This window comes from Sturnus vulgaris, chromosome Z, assembly GCF_052056855.1.
Source record: "Sturnus vulgaris isolate bStuVul1 chromosome Z, bStuVul1.hap1, whole genome shotgun sequence".
In the NCBI taxonomy this organism is placed as follows: domain Eukaryota; kingdom Metazoa; phylum Chordata; class Aves; order Passeriformes; family Sturnidae; genus Sturnus; species Sturnus vulgaris.
Window position 1 is genome coordinate 66971595 of NC_142283.1, and position 16913 is coordinate 66988507.

A 16913-nucleotide genomic window follows, 5' to 3' on the forward strand; every position below is an offset into this window, starting at 1 on the left:
TTTACAGGAAGTTCAAGTTACTAAACACAGAGGACATTCATGGGTATTATAAAATGTCATGAAGTGCTGCTAGCTCCTAAAAGGGTGGAACAGATTAATTTCTTTGCCCTCTGTTCAGGGACCCTTAAGCAGCAGTTGAGAAATGAGCACCATGAAATACCTCTTATTTTTAAAACAGTGTGGAAATCTGACTGATGTACATGCAGGTGCTGACACCTCTCTGTTTGTTTCTTCAAAAGTTGGCTTTGTCTGTGCAGCAGAAGTATTTTGCCACCAAATTTGGTGTGATCCACTTGCAAAAATACCTGTGACAAGCCTTGCATGTGTTCAGCTGTTACAGAGCCAGATCCCAGAACTTGTAATAGATATTCATATCCTTAATCATCACTACATGTGGTCACATTTATTGCTGGTATGCCTAGACCTGAGCTTTGCCAATCAGTGTGGCTAAATCTCTTGATTGCCGCATAAGCTTGTTGTGCTGGGTGTACGGGGGTTTTTTATCCCAACCTACTTGTATGTTCTCTAAATTGCAAAAAGTGAGATTATCCCGTCTAATGACAGCAGAGAAGATACTCTCTGCCAGTAGCCTTTAAAAGGATTGTGTCTAATTATTAAAACTTACACATTGGAGTGATAGAAATTTACCAGTAAAGAGCCTTGATGAATGGTGTGGCACATTCTAAGACTGAAAACAGTGTTTTTTTTATTAATAAATTGGCTTCATATATATTTCTGCATAGGAAACTTAAGTTTGAATACACATGAGAAGGAGACTTTTTTGGTGGAAAAATAATTTGTGTTCACCAGTCAAGAAGGGGAGAGAACGAGAACAATCTTAGCTTGTGTCAAATTGTTCATCATAACTGCTGAAAGCAAATACTTGGCCTGTTTAGTGTAGTATGATCAATGAAATCTAAAGTGTGTATTGGATCTGTACTTAAAAAGTGAAGCGATGAAACTTGAAGTAAAATTTAAAATGCATGGATCTGAGGGAAACAAATTAGTAAGCATCCTAATAAAGAGGGAAAGGAAGGGGAAATACATACTTCAGCATAATGCCTTTGCTAAGCTCTGACAGTCTCTGCGGGATAGTCTCAATACATTCAATAGGTTTCCTGGGCGTATGCTTTTGAAAGCTTGTGGGGAACAAGCAGTTACAATGGCTAAGACAAGTAGCTCTAAAGTTAAACGGATGTCTTGTTTCTTATTGGCTGTATTCTGTCCTCAGCAAGATTGGACCAAAACTCCTTTTTATTGGCATGTGCCTAAAAGTCATTGCTTCAGCTCAGAAAATGTGACTGCTAATCTCTGTCAATCTGCAGGCTTTCTTCAGTAACTGAAAAGTTCTCTGTATGTGCAACATGTCAGATACCATTATGTAGTCACATTGTGGCTGAAACAGACTTCTAGCAGTTTCTGCAGATTGAGTGAAATTGCATGAAAATTGTTTGTTTCTAGTGTACTAGAACTGAAGCATGTAGATTGCAACTGCCAAGGAAGGGGAAGAGCAAATGGGAAAGGGTAGAAATCACAGTCTGATTTTCTTTTTTTTCACTTATGTTTGTTATTAATTGGCAGCTTTCAAGGTCACGCAGCAACTGAAAACAACTGAAAACAGTCTTCTGCACAGATTAAATATCTGAAATAGCAGCCCAAAAGGGCTCCTCATTTACATCATGTCATGAATGATAGCATCATGATGGTTTTAAGGGGAAAAAGTGAATGGGGTACTATAAATGAATACCTAAGTAGTCTTTGTAACACTAATGAAAACCTGTATCTCTCATTTGATTTTTTTTTTCCTTGTTCTTAGTACCAAAGCTTGAAGGAAAAGAAAAACCTATAATCACTTATCAAGGAGATAGAGCTGTAATGGTTTGTAAAACTGAGTATGAGCCCAAGGCTTGGACCTGGTATATGACCAATGGAACTGAGCTGGTAAGGTCTCTCTCTGTTGGCCAAGCAAAATATTGTGACAAAAAATAAGTACAAATACTTTGTACTTTACTCTACAAATTGCATTTCCATTAACTTTAATAGAACTCTCTTTATGGAAATGAAAAAAAAATCTGTAATATTTAAAAGTATTTATTGTAACAGGAATGTAGTTTTTGGTTTGGTTTGTATGTTTCTTTTTCAAAGAGGCCCTGCCATACTCCTAAAACAGATGAGTCTTGAGAGATTTGTTTTTACTGTAGCTATACTGGTTATACTACTCAAATCTTGCTACTGGATACAAAAATAATCTTACAGTGGGACATGCTTTCACCTGTAAGATGTTGTATGACCCTTCACTTCCCCTAGGCACAATTCTATTGCTTAGCCTTATGACCTATCTAGAAAGCATAACTTCCTAAAACGCTTTGTTTTAACCCTCTTCTGAGAGTAACACTATCAACTGAGAGGAGGTAAATAGATCTGTCTCCTTTATACTGCTGGAGATTAGCACTGACTTTGAGTACCAGCATATTTCCTAGTGAAGGATAGTTCACTCTTCTACTTCCTTGATATGGTGCATGTTTTGTGCTGTGGTGAAACCTGTGCATTAGATCTGGCAGCCCAGGATGCCTTTGTCATTGGAGAGTCAATAGAGCCAAAGGTGCCTTCTATCTGCTCTTAAATAAACTAAAACAGGTCAGACAGTTTGCCCACTGAAACTGTGCTTTCTTCCAGTGAGTCTAGAAGGAGCTAGGGTGTCCAGCTAAAATAAATCATTCCCTTTAAGTTGGGGTAATCATGTTTCATAAATGCATTTTGTTCCTAACTTATTGTACATACATATCTATACAGAACTGAATGTAGATTATACTTGTTGATTAAACACTGTCTCATTACATTATTAAGACTAGCAATGCATTTTTTTTAGGCTCCCATTGATAAGATTTTGCATACAGACAAGTTTCAAATTAAGAGACCATCTGCCAATGTAAACCGTCTGGAGATATTCAAGCTCACCAAGGAGGATCGTGGTGTATATTGGTGTGAAGCTAGTTTTGAATTAGGAAACAGTCTCATGAGGTTTGAACTTAAAGTTCTGTCCATTGCAGCACCTCTCAAGCCCTTTATAGCAATTGTGGCTGAAGTTGCTATTCTTGTAACTACTATTGTCCTCTACGAGGTATATTCAAAAAAGAGAGGAAAAGGTAAGTTTGGTGGGGGGTTTTGGTTGGTTTGGGTTTTTTTTAATTAATTTCTAACTTTCTGTTGAAATTTCAGCCAAAGATAGAAAAGTGTGACCCATAGTACATCATATATGAAGATGTGTCGTTTTCACATCTGTATTTCTGATAAAATTCTTTCATCTAAAATGCTGCAATGCAAAAAGCTTTCACTAAGCAATACTTAACCGTAACAGGTTTGATATGGTCCTGGTTTATTTTTCCTTAAAAAGGAATTTTGAGGCTATAATTTTTGGAGGAATGGAAGCAATTCTTGGTAGCCTTGATGAGAGAAATTTCTTTAAAGAAATTCAATAAAAAGGAAAAACGCATGTGTCTAATACAGACATAAATGTATACCTATATTTTAAAATACAAAAAGATATAAGCCTATATATAATGTGATTTGTATTAAAATCAGACTAAGATTTTATAAAAATAAGCTTTTACAAAAAGTTTATTTCAAAATAAGCAATTCGGAGGTAATTCCATTTAATGCATAAGCAAAGTAATTTGAAATACATATTTAAGAAAACTCATAAAATGAAAAAAGCATTCTGATTAAACAATTACTAAATGTACTAAATAAATTTTCTATTGTTAATTAAGTGGATACTTATATGCAATACTTCTTTTGTTCTGCAGGAGGTAAAAAAGAGTTTGACCAAATTGAGCAACTGTAAGCAAAAAATTTCTATACTGTAGTTCAGTATTTGTTCTTATGTGTGTTTGTGTTACACAAAATTCTATTTTGTTGTTGATCCCATGGTGAGGGGGGTAATGGTCAATGTGAAGGAATGGTTTATTCTTTTTCTTAAAACTTGCCAAATCCAGAGTGTGCATAACGCTTTTTTCTACCTGGAATTGATTTTGAAATTAGGATTTTTTGTGTGGTTTTTTGTTTGTTTGTTTTGGGGTTGTTTAGATTTTTTTCTGTGAGAGCACCATGTGTCCTCTGTTATAAGCTCATTGTAGAAGACTGTAACTGCATGGAAATACCTTCTGGGTGAACGTGTAACAGAAGTGGCTCTGTTTTTTCTTCAAAGTATGTTTGTCCATGTCTCTCCTTTGCATGTGGTCAAAGCCCTAACTCTGGTAGGTAAGCCTGTAGTTGCTGGGGTGTTGGGAGCTGGCACCATTGGCTATTTTGGGGGATAACTCCAACCTCTCAAGAGATTTCATGCTGTGCTGGTAGCTTGGACTTCCTGGGCTGTGCTGCTGTAACCAAAGGAGCAGCTGTAGGCACTTCTGTTGCTGTTCTGCTGTTCAAGGTCTAGTTCTCCTGTCCTTAGGATCATCTATTTCTTTAGGATTGCTTGCTGAAGTGTGCTATGCTTGTCTCTCTGCCTGTCCTCTGAAGTCTGGTTTCCTGAGCCTGTTTATCTCTTAAAACAAGAGGAAAGTTGCCGAACAGGTCCTCATTTTAGATGTCCAGTCTTCTCTAGTTTTTGTCCCCTCGATCCCTTCTCTACTGCTGTGTTTGTCTCCCTTTTACTTCTGAGTAGCTCTTTCCCTTCTTGAATTTCTTTTTGCTGCAATGACCTTCTTTGTTTTCCTGTGTTGTACTCACTTTCTCATTCTTTTTTTTTCAGTGCTGAAAATGCATTTTGGTGCTTTTATACTTATCTGAACAGACTTCAAGCTCTAATTCAATTACAGAATAAAGTGGGAATGTGTCTTGGGAATATAGTATGCTATTATGCTGCTGAATGTTTGGGGGAATGACTTGGGTTGAAAATTGAAAAATTGTCTTTATTGCACAGCCCACTTCTCATAAACATGCTGGAAATACCAGCATGGTAACACAGAATAGTGCACTAAAATAACATTTTTATGCTTGTGGGATGTAGTTCTATATAGCTGCTTAATTTTTGTTGTGTAATTCTTAGGTAAACACATATGAGGAAAATTTTTATTTTAATTATGCACTTCCCCAGTTCAAGAACTGAAAATTATTTCAACTATTGGCTGTTTAGAAGATGGATCTGTGTACCAGAGAATGGCTCCAAAGGAGCACGTCTCGTCTGTTATGTCAGAGGATGACTAATACAGCTGTATTTGGTTGATGAGGCTGTAATTAAATGTCACATCCAGCAGTGTAGTTAGGTGGGAGCCTAGTGAATCACAGACTTTTTTTTTTTTTTTTAAGCAAGAGAACTTTTAATTCAAGTCTTTATTTTGATACACAGTATAATAGCTAGTTGCAGTTATTCCAGAAGGAGACTGGAAATGATTGTTCTACCTTACTGTTCAGTTTTGAAATTTATCCCCCCTTTTTTCTTTTTTGTAGTAAATCAGAAGATGCTACTGGGACACAAAAGTAGTTCTAGGCAGAGAAGTAAATCTGGTTCCTTGAAAGGTAAGTAAGAGATGAGAAACCAGAGTTCACTTTTCTCTTGAACGGCCTAATACTAGGACAAAGAAGTCCCCTTTTCCATTCGTTTTTTTTTTTTTTTTTTTCAATGTGGGAGCAGCATAGGAATTAAATCATTGTTTAGGTCAAAATACAGTCAAACAAGAAATCAAGTCCAAATTGTTTTAACTCAATTGTGTTGTCAGTGTGATTTACTAGTTCTGTTAGCCCATGCAATCTTTAAAATGGAACCCAGGTTAACCTACTTGACTCCCGATCATGAAAGAATCCAGTGAATACCAGGGTGGGTGCTGAGATGTATAAGAGGTGCTGCTATATTTAAAATCCCACTCTTTCCAGCTATATTTTGGGTCTCAAGTGGATTTGGAGGAAGGATCCTCTGTAATAACAAGCAGGGAATATGACAGTACTGGACAGATGTAGAGGAGTGAGGGTGAGCTCAGGGTCTGATATACAGACAGCTTAACAGAAGAGGGCAAAAACTGAACACAGAAGCAAAAGAAACGATTAATTCACTATTTCTTATGGGCAGGCAGATGTTCAGCTGTCTCTAGGAAAGAAGGGCTTCATCATGCTTGCACATGTATAATAGCTGCTTGGATTAATCAGGAAAACAAATGACTCTGAATGTGTGTCCCCTCCCCGTTTCTCCTTCTTCCCCTAGGTTTGCATGCTGAGCATGAAATGGGGTGGGATTCTATGGGATGAAGAATCCCTGTGATCAGCTGGGCGCAGGTGCTCTGGCTGTGTCACCTCCTAACTCCTTGTATTCCCCCACCCTCCTTGCTGGTCAAGGAGAGGACAAGGCCTTGTGATTGTGTAAGCACTGATGACCAATACGTAAAACATTCCTTTGCTATCTCTGCTGTTTCCGTCACAAATCCAAATCTAGCACTATACCATGTACTATTAAAAGCATTAACTTTATTCCAGTCAAAACCAGCACACGAGGATTTATCTCACATAGGATCTGAGGCTCCATTCTTACAAAGTTCTTTTGACACATAGCACTCAGTCAATAAATAAGGATACTTCTCTGAGAATTACCTGCTTTGTCTTCATATAGGGTGTCAAAGTTTTAATGTCCTAACATGATAAATGCCAGTTTGCTATAACTCCCTGAAGAAAGGTTGTAGCAAGGTAGGGATCAGTCTGTTCTTACAAGTAACAAATGATTGAACAGGAGGAAGTGGCCTGGGGTCCTATCAGGGGAGATTTAGATTGGATATTAGGAAAGCTTTATTCTCTTGACAGGTCAGGCATCAGAACAGATTGCCCAGGGAAGTGGTGGAAGCCTCAACCGTGGGCATGCTCAGAAGGTGTGGGACACTTAGGTTTACTATTGTGGTTTACTGCTAAATGCGATGGTGCTGAGTTAATGGTTGGACTTGATGCACTTAGAAGTCTTTTCTAACCTAAACAATTCTAGTATTTGATTTGCAGATTGTACCTTTTAAAGAAATGGATGTATTTATTAGAATGAAATTTATTTTCAAACAAATATGGGAAAATACTAAGGAAAATAAGAGCATTCATATTATAATGAAATGTGTTTATTCTTTTCTATGGCAGGAGATTTGAGCCAACAGAAGTGGGATTTTTCACAAAGCTACAGAAGATGTATGCAGCTATGCATTTTAAACATTCACTATGTTTTGATGTCCCCTGCATTTGAGAAATAAGATGGTTTTAAAATAGTTCTGAAACTATTCTTTTTATACAGATAATAATATGATATGGTTTATTTAGACATTTATCTGTAACATTTTACTACTAGCAATTGTTTCTTTACTTTAGGCTTACTGTTGGTTTATGATTGGTCTCTTTGAGTTTTATATCCCAAACTAGTGTTGTATTCCCTGAACAAATGGTTAATATAGAGTGGGCATATTATCTGTATGTTTAAAAACTGTGTAAGATTAAAAAAGTATTTTTACCAAAGAAAATGTCTTTTACTAGTTGATAAGCAAATGTGATGCAACTGTTTTTACCAAAGAAACGGTGAAAGGGGAATCTTTATCAGGACTTAAATGAAACATTGAGAATTGCGATTTACTCTGAATCGTAAAATGTCTTCATTCTAACTTTCCTTAGCTTCATTCTCAGTTCTACTATATTGTAGTCCTTCGTAGGCTCAGATATTTCAGAGTAGGTGAAAGAAGTATTGGGGATATAGTACCTTTCAGACTATAACTGCAATAATTCCTTATGCTTGAAAAAATTACTGCACTCTCTGAGCCTTCAAAACTAGATTGGTTTCATAATTTCTATGGAATGCTGAGTTTTCAGGAATATGCCTGTATATTTTTTTAATCGTACATACTGTCTAGCTGGTACTTTTGCTTCTTTCAGCAAACTTGTTTCTTAAACTCATTGCAAAACACAAGGGTGAGTCTTGAGCAGCTAAAATTTTCAGGATAATAGGAAAAAGCAGCATGAATACCACTACTTCTCTTATACAAAAACTTTAACACTGCTCTTAATGATTTGCAGATTGCTTTAGAAGAGTGAGTTGCCATAATACCACTTAGTTACATTATGCATTCCGCAATTAAAAAATGTTCAGCTAATAAGAAAAAAATTGGTTGTATCAGTTGCCTGTGTTTGAAATAATTGAAACTTAAATTTTGAGAGGAAGAAGTAGTCTTCAGAAAAGCGTCTTTCCTTCATAAAAATGTAAAGAAAAAGGCAGTATTTGCAGACTCTATAAGCAAGTGAAAGAAGAAAAAAATACACGGAACTTCTTTGTACTAGTAATTTTTTTTTTAATATAAAAGAATGTAGAAAAAAACCCATTCTCTTCCTTTATTTTTTCTATTTTTACTGTTCTTCTGGGTTTGAAAAATATCAGAAATCCTAGCATTGGCTGTTTCGTTAGAAATGGGAGACAAAATCCAGTCTGATATATGCTTTTTTGTTTTTAATAATTCATTTTCCAGTTTGAAAAACTACAAGTTGAGGTCCAAATAAGACACATTGAGAAGTATAAAAGCATTGGGTGATTGTAAGGAGTGAACACTGATAAAGATTCCTCTTGCTTAGATACTTTGTTTATTGTATTTTGCCTTGGAGTTTCTATGCACTGTTAAAGCCAGAATGCATCTGCAGTTTTTTATATGAATTTCTCATTGATACAATTCATATTTTTATTATAGCAAGTAAATGGGGAGCAGTTTTGAAACATGTACTTGTGTATATTGTATGGCAGATTTTAGAGTTTGTAATAATTTGTTTCTTGTAGGCAGTTAAATAGTAAAAAAGGTAGTCTTAATTAGAGATCTCTTCTGAATAAAGCAGCATTAATATGTTTTGCAATGGAAATGAGGTGAGATACTGATTTGAAAAAAGCCTGCCACTTAGTCAGAAATGGTAACAATCTTTCTGCCTTCACTTAACATTTCTATCTCATCTTGCAGTTGGGCTATAAAGTCTTGGCTAACATAGACAAGTTGTACAAATAGTTTCTTGGCATTAGCAGGGAAATCCTGGATCTGTCGCGACTATATTAGCTTGTTCAGACTGGCTGCTGAAGCTATAGCTTTGCCATGACGTACCTCTAGCATGTTCTGCGTGCTTTGTCTGAGAGGTTTGGTGTTTATTTCTAGGCTGGTGAGTAGTTTTTCATCATTGTAAGGGGTTTTATTCTGTTCTCCTAGGTTTAAACCCTTTTGGGCTGCCCTATGGAGGGGAATAACAAATAACATTAAATGGTAAATGTTAAGTAATTGGCATAATTAATGGCCAAATTCAAAGGCATAAGCTCTACTTTTCTTGGTCTAAGAACCACAAGAAGTTCTGGAAATCTTGAAATTTGTCTTTTGAGATGTGTTGTCTATGTTCAAAACATTACCAATGCAGTTGCTTTATGATCTTTGCATTGAATGGAACAAAAACTTTTTAACTTTGCAAAAACCCCAAAATGCTAGGCAATTATTTACTTTTTTACTTCATTCAATCTAGGAGATACTAAATAAGATCCAAAGCAATTCTGAAATTTCCTTCAAACAGCAGTTGAAGTGGAAAGATCCACAAAATTAGTTTTAATACTATAGCCTTAATCTGTAATAACTGACTTACGTGAGTAGACCGAATCTTAACAACTAAAACTGTTTGGCAAATCTTGTCTTCCAAGATTAAAATCTTTTCTTGCAAGAGGGCATATTTTACTGCATTTTAGACCAGCAAAAGCCTTACCAGTTTTTTAGAGGAAAGGTTGAAATCTGCAAAAGAATCCTGAAGAGCTGTTTCCTAACACTTCAAGTGCTTCACTGCAAATTCTTCCTGCCCTTAGGTCCAAAGTAGACATAAGCAGCTGTGAGACCAAATTCCTAGTGAAGATGGACAAATATTAGAAGAGCTTCCAAACTGGGGGTTCAAATAAAACTTGCATTAATATTTCTTTTGTATGGAGACCTAAGCATTACCCTACAGTTCAACAAAATTGATTAGCTCTTGGTCCTTTGACACACATAATCCTGGGGAAGAGAGAGAAGACTCATCCGTACTGATGTTGCTCTAGAATCAGCATCCATGTGCCTCTAACTCTTTTTCAGCAGGAGAAAGTGAGGTTTATATTCTGCCTTTAAATTGTGCCTTAAAACCTTTGAAACTCAACCTTTGACTGCTGAGCAATGAAAATTGAAAAGAAACTGATTGGTATCTTAAGGGCAGGGGAGGTTTTTGAGATGAGTTGTACCCTAAGCGTTGAGCTACTCAGCACGTGTTGTCTGACAACGTTAGCCACGTGATGATTCAGTTCTAGCTGGAAGCTCCCCTGAAACAGGAACAGTGCAGGTAGTGAGGAAGCAACCAGTTGAGAACTTGTAGGGTCTTGGGAAGGGAGCTGCATGTTCATGTTCTCTAGGGGTCCTCAGGGACAGACAGCAGAAGCTGAAATGACTTGCAGTTAGACATATACAGGAGGGACTGAACGCAAATCTGTAGGAGAAAACATTTTCAGTTGTACCAGTCAGTTTGTGTAGGAAGTTCTGTACAGCAGCTGAAAACAATTTGCCACTGCTGAACACTTGGACAGAAAAAAGCCTGAAGCTAAATTAGATGTCTCGTAAAAGAACTGTAAGTTTCATGATTAGAAAATACTTCTCTGCTAGTTTAACAGTTTTGTAGTCTTGTTATTTCATTGTGCTAGAATGTTTATTTTTTCACAAGGAAATACAAATGCACAAAGTTCCAAACTTTACAACTTCTAATTGAAGGTCTTGATTTGTCAAAATTTAGTGTTGGCAATTGAGTTCATTTTTGTAGTTGTATAATGTTTGTTCTGTCATATCCAAAATTACTTCCTTACAGAAACTTCATTGGCTTTGTTTTTGCATTCAGCTTCATATTTAACCAAAGAGATTATGGGGTCTTTTTATTACTTTTGATAATATTTCTATCAACTGACTTGCCAAAGTATTTTTAGATTGACATTAAAAGTTAACAGTGCCTTGAGGGAAGTGAATTTTGTTTTTCTCTTTTGCAATATGTTTGTTAAAAGTTTTCCTCTGAAACCTGACAGCAAAATCTGTTTTTCTAGTGAAAGACTACTAGGCCTAATGCTTTTTTCATGCTTGCCTTATTTTACATTCTGATTTTATATTCTGTGCTCACTCAGCTGTTCTATTGTATTGCTTAAGCAAATGGAAATATCGTTTGTTTGTTTGATATATATCAGATAATGAGGATGGTAGTTAGGAATAGTGTGAATTGATATGTGTACTTTAGAAATAATTTCAATAAATTTAACCATAAAAAGTGATTGTGATCTTATGTCTGGTGTCTTAGAGAAACAAAATCAAAGTCCTTTTTATTTTTAATTTCTCCATACCCTCAGATCTTTAGACCCAGACTACTCATTTACTCGATTACCCAACTGTCTTTACTTAGATCTGTAACCTTCTAGATGAAAATTCCCAAAGATAAAATAAAATCTAAGTAATTCATTTTTAAATGCATGCACCACATCTAGCCTAGATTCATACTTTGTAACTTGGACATAAAAGTTAGGAAGTTGTATCCAGTATTTCACTGTAATGGGAGGTGGTGCTAAAGGGTCTCTTCTAGCGGTAAATAGCAGCCTAAATAGAATGTGGATTAAGCAGGCTAGATAATCACCCTATATGAGTCCTAATTTTTTATAAAGCACAAGATACCAAAACACATTTACATGGTGTTTGTCTTCCCATGAAGATAAATCTCTGCACTTGCCTTGGAAGTTGAGTGAACACTGTTTTTTCTTCTAGTTACCAGTTGAAGGAAGGCCAAGGGCATTTCATTAGGTTGTCATCTTCTACAATCATAAATGCATAATAGGACATTTTGTTAGTGCATACACTCTGCTGTGTTAAGTAACAACTTTTGCTCATTGCTGTTTTTGCCAAAAGAGCTCAAATGAGAAATTGAATAAACTGCAAAGCAGCAAGCGTATATTTGATCTCTCTTTTGGCAGCTGTTTTGAATGTTTGTGAGTTTTTTCCCCTTCAGCAGAGGATGATTACCAGGCAGGCAAACCTTTGGAAGAGGATAGAGTACCATTACCTGTATTTCTGCCATTTGGAGTTTGCTGTGCAGAAGAGTGAATCTGTACAAAAATAGGAAAGACTAAAGCTAACTGCTACCAATAAATGGTCACATTCTAAGCAAGTGTAGGATGTGCAGCCAAGGCCATGTGGTAGACAAATTACTGCAATAGAGGAAAAGTGAATCTATGTGTTTGTAGTTCCAAATACTTCTATACTACCTCTTTAAAAATATCTGCTATTTAAAAGGCACTATGTAGAAAATGGAAAAAAATAGCAGAGGAAGATGGAGTTTGGAGTTCTTCCAAAAGAGAGGAATAAGGAAATTTGTATCCTTTGCTGTTAAGGGTCATGAGTCTTCCAAATGCATGAATACTTCCAAAAACCGTAAAGAAGAACATGTAAAACAGTGTCATTTAAAAATGCCAAACAAGTTGACAGCTCAAACACATGCCATAGGTTGGAAAGAAAACACCTCCCCAGTATAAGTAAAACAGCAATAGCCATTCCATATTGCAGAACGACTTGTTGACTCACTTTAGTTCTGTTTCTGTGGATAAAGAGGTGGTAATCATGTCTGACATTTTAAAATACATTTGACCTCTGCATTATTTACAGTTCCCTCTGTCAGACAGAATAAGGTCATGTAGTTACCCTTTGAAACTTGGGAATCAGTTGTTTCTTTTTTTTTTTTAAGTGATATATTTCTCTTGATAAGTTGATCTCAATTTGTCACATAGCTCAGCCATTGCATGCAATTAATTTGTCAGAACTTGCAGGTTCAGGTGCAGTGGTCTGCTCAGAGAGTTTGCACAAGTCTCTGTGACCACCAACTTCTACGACTCAGAAATGAAGGAAAGAAGCAGTAAGAAAGAAATCCAAATCCCAGAAGATAAGACAACCCATTCAGAAAAGCTGAGCATGTGCATCAACACAAATACTCAAGGACACCCATTAAACCACTGGCAAAAAGCAGAGAACAGATTTATTTCATTACCCTGCTAGCAAGGCCAGGCAGCAGAGCCACACAGGGACTCTGGCCCCATCGGGCTCAGCTCATCCTAGTGGACAGTGGGGGTGCCCTGCTGCCTTCCCCTTTATAACAAAGACTTTGGACATGTCTGAGGGTCTTACCTCTCCACGTGATTTCTGCTTCTTAAAGGATGAGCAAGAGTAAGCATAGGAAATGGGAGTTTTCCCATGCTGGCAATTTCAGCATTCCCAGCTGCGAGGTCTATTTGAGGAAAACTATTCCACCTTCACCAAGTCTTCTGGTTTTAACCCTTTTAACCCATATCTTGAGTGCATGAAAATGTTCTTACTGTGCTTTTTCCATCCATCTATGTATAGACAGTACCTAGAAAACACAGTGCAATAGCATAGCCTGCTTTTGGAGAAGTAAACAGAAGCATTTCTGTCAGATCAGTTAACTTGGGAAAATGAGCTCTGGGATTAGTTTGTTACATCAGGCGAGACAGAAGGATCTGCATGTCTGTGTGCTGTGAGATGTCATCATGAGGAAGTAAGATACAATACTTAAAAGCTGTTCAGGTAATTTTCACTTCTACCGTGCCTCAGATTTTGGCAGTGCAGACATACAATATGAATGAATATTCTGAATATTTTTTCCTGTGACCCTTCAGAGTTCCCCACCTTTGGAAGTGTTTTACATTGTTCTGGCTTTCTGGCATTGCTAATAAGAAAAATATGCAGAGAAGAGAAGAGCTGACTCACATCAGCTGTTTATTTCAGTTTGTAATGATAATGGACCATATCAGACCTAGGATCCTAAGGATGACACATGCCTACTTTGTTCAACAGGAGCATAGGTGTTGTCAGGTTACCTGTGGGCTACTTTAGGGCACTCTGACCTTAATGCATGCAAAGGAAAAGGTCCTGGTAAATGGTGGGATAAGGGGAAGAATTGTGGCTATCTAGAGAAGGGAGAATTTACTCTCAAGTCCTGTGCAGTAGTCACCCCTATGCAAAATTTTAATGCAGAAACATCACCGTTTACTACTGGATAAAAGATACCAAATTTTAATGACAAATTTTTTTTTCTGCCATGTCTTACATATACAGTAACAATATACAGTAGGTGACAGTTACAAGAATACACTAGGAAAAGTTATCTTTGCAGAACATAATGGCCTTTTCTTAGATGGTGATTGTAATATATATGTTGTGTGACAGAAAACCAAACAAAACAACTGTGTGTCATTTGACTTTTCCTTTGAATCTAGAGAGTTTTTATGTATGCTTCTGCAAGGTCACAGCCATCCTTTACAGAAGCTGGATGATGGGCCTTTGATCTTGTCCTCCTAGTGACCTCTCCCAAAAAAAGGTGTGTAAGTTAAAATACTTTGTGATGCTGATCCATCACAGCATGGGCAAACCAAACTACTAATGAGTCGAGTGGGTGGCCATTGTTTCAGCAGCTATGTAGGGCAAGCTGGAGAGCATAACCTGCAGGAAAAGCAAGGAAAATTCATGTCACCCTCAGAACATCATGAGTGAGCAGAGAGGCAGAAGTGACAGGATTTCAAAAAGGAGAGCCAGAGAGAACAGGCGTGGGCAAAGATGTGTGCCAAAGGAATGGAAGGTGTGTGATAGATTTCAGGGGAGATGAATAGCAAAAGCTAACGCTGATGGTGAATTCAAGCACACTGTAGAACAGTTCTTTCAGAAAGGCATCTTCCTCTTACCAAAGAAGCACAGAAATGATAGAATTAATAAACCAGGTAAGACATCTGGAAAAACCCTGTCTTTTGAACAGAGCTTGCCTCTTCATTTTTAATTAAAGTCTGGAAAGCATCTGCAAAGAAATCTTTCAGCTTATAGACAGGTCTTCGTGCTTAGATTTGCTGATAAATCAGTAAAAAGTAAAATCAGCAGACATGAGTATAGATGGTACACTGAGGAAGAGTCAGTATAGGAGTAGTGTCACCACACAAATGTATAGGAGTTATTTCGAGGAAACCATAAACTCATGGAAAGAGTGAAATGGTGTATTCCATTTCCAAGAATCGTTTTCCAAGATCCTATACTATCAGTGTCTGAAAATACATGGGGGAAAAAGCAACTGACCTTTTGTAGAACAGCAGTTGATTTAACAAGAAACAAAAATTTGAATGATGTGCAGGGATCAACACTGAGATCCACAATGTAATAAAAGCAAGCAGGGTGTGTAGTGAACTGATAGACCACTGATAGTTAACTATCAATCTGAAAATGAGTTCTCAGAGATGTAGAGGAAAAATATTTTAAGCAAGATTAGGTGACAGATAACAGAAGTTGATCAAAACAATAGCTAGTTTATGTACAGATTGCTAGGTTGTAGTTTTCCCAAGAGATGTCATTAAACTGAGAACAAACTGGTGCAGCATATTATGAATATCAAAGCTTAGACAAGCTTAAAAAGTAATTATGTAAATTCACAAATGAAAAGTCTGCCAATATTAAGTACTGATTAGAGCCTTTGTCTCAAGGACATTCTAATCCAAGGATGGGTCAAATCGTGACAGATATCCCTGAAGCATACCACTGTGTGCCTGCCATACTCATACCCCTTCTGGTGATATGCTAAGGGTAGCAGAAACATGCTGAGTTTTTGCTAGTTCCCTTACTTCAGGGTTAATGCTGCAATAACTGTAGAAAAACTATACATACAGAAAATACAGATTTCTTTTTTTCTAGATTGTTTGTCACCACTTAGGACTAAAAGACTCTTAAGATCAAGAAAAGCTAAGGTACGGTTTGTCACATTTTTTAATTTTTCGCTGCAAAATATACTATCTAGAAATCATTTCTATACCTCAATAAGGCACCAATGTTCTTACTAGTGTAAAGAATGATTCTTTACCCATATCGCTTTGTACCTTGGGGTTTTTCATATGAGGAGAAGTAATAAATATTTCAGAAGAGACAATTGAAAGGCTATCGATTTTCTTTTCCTAGGTTATATTTTTTTATATTGGAAAAGCTGCTTTAGGGTTGCATGCCTCAAAAGTCTATGCTTGTCCTGTTGTTGGTACACAGATTTATCCTGGCCAACAGCCAAAAACCCTCAAAAAAAAAAAAAGCTCAGCCGCTCTGCTTTCCTGTGAGACAGAGAGGAAATGGAAGGCAGGCAAAACCACTCTGGCATCAAGACAGTGGCACTTTAATAGGGGAAGTAAAGGCTGTGCATGCAAGCAAAGCAAAACCAGGAATTCATTCACTGCTTGCCATTGGTGGGCAGATACCTGAATTCTTCCCGGAAACCAGGGCTTTAGCAGGTGTGACAGCTGCTTGAGAGGGCGAATATCATGTCCTCTGTCATATCTCATGTACTGTCTCTGTGCCATTATTGGACAGAAGGATGCTCTGTGGGGTGGAAAATTCCTGAATAAGTGGCTTTCTAATGCCCTGCCCACCCTCGATTTACTCTCTGGGGAGTAAGAGCACAAAAGAGAAATCCTTGACACTGCAAGTTTTGTTCAGCTGTGCCCAAAACACTGCTGTGTTATCAACACTGTTCTGCCATTTGGCCACAATTTTGAAGCAAGCACTGAATGGACTGCAGTGAAGGACATTGACTCATCCCATCCAGACCCAGCACACCTACATTTTAAAAGGCTGAGTCTCATTTCCAACACGGGCCTGGAAAGAAACCACAAATATTTTTTTCCTATACAACTGTCATAAACGTATCATGTTTCTTGCCCACTGAGTTAATTGACTGTAAATTTCTAGCAGGAGACATAAAGGCAGGGCCAAAGTAATGAGAACAACTATTTAAGCAGTACTATTCCTCCCCTTCTGCTGAAAACATTGAATGTAAAATATATCATTCTTTAAAGCATATATCCTTCAATA

At 37.1% G+C, this 16913-nt stretch overlaps 1 protein-coding gene across 1 annotated transcript in view; it reads left to right on the plus strand.

The window, feature by feature from the left end:
* The window catches only part of EMB (embigin), a 20761-nt gene extending 13280 nt beyond the window's left edge, over positions 1-7481 (plus strand). Inside the window, exons 6-10 of the mRNA XM_088155856.1 lie at positions 1817-1941; positions 2870-3146; positions 3807-3840; positions 5452-5520; positions 7108-7481. Of these exons, the coding sequence (XP_088011982.1) occupies positions 1817-1941; positions 2870-3146; positions 3807-3840; positions 5452-5485 (470 nt within the window). The 3' untranslated portion in view covers positions 5486-5520; positions 7108-7481. The remainder of the gene's footprint in view (positions 1-1816; positions 1942-2869; positions 3147-3806; positions 3841-5451; positions 5521-7107) is intronic.
* The last annotated feature ends 9432 nt before the right edge of the window (positions 7482-16913 follow it).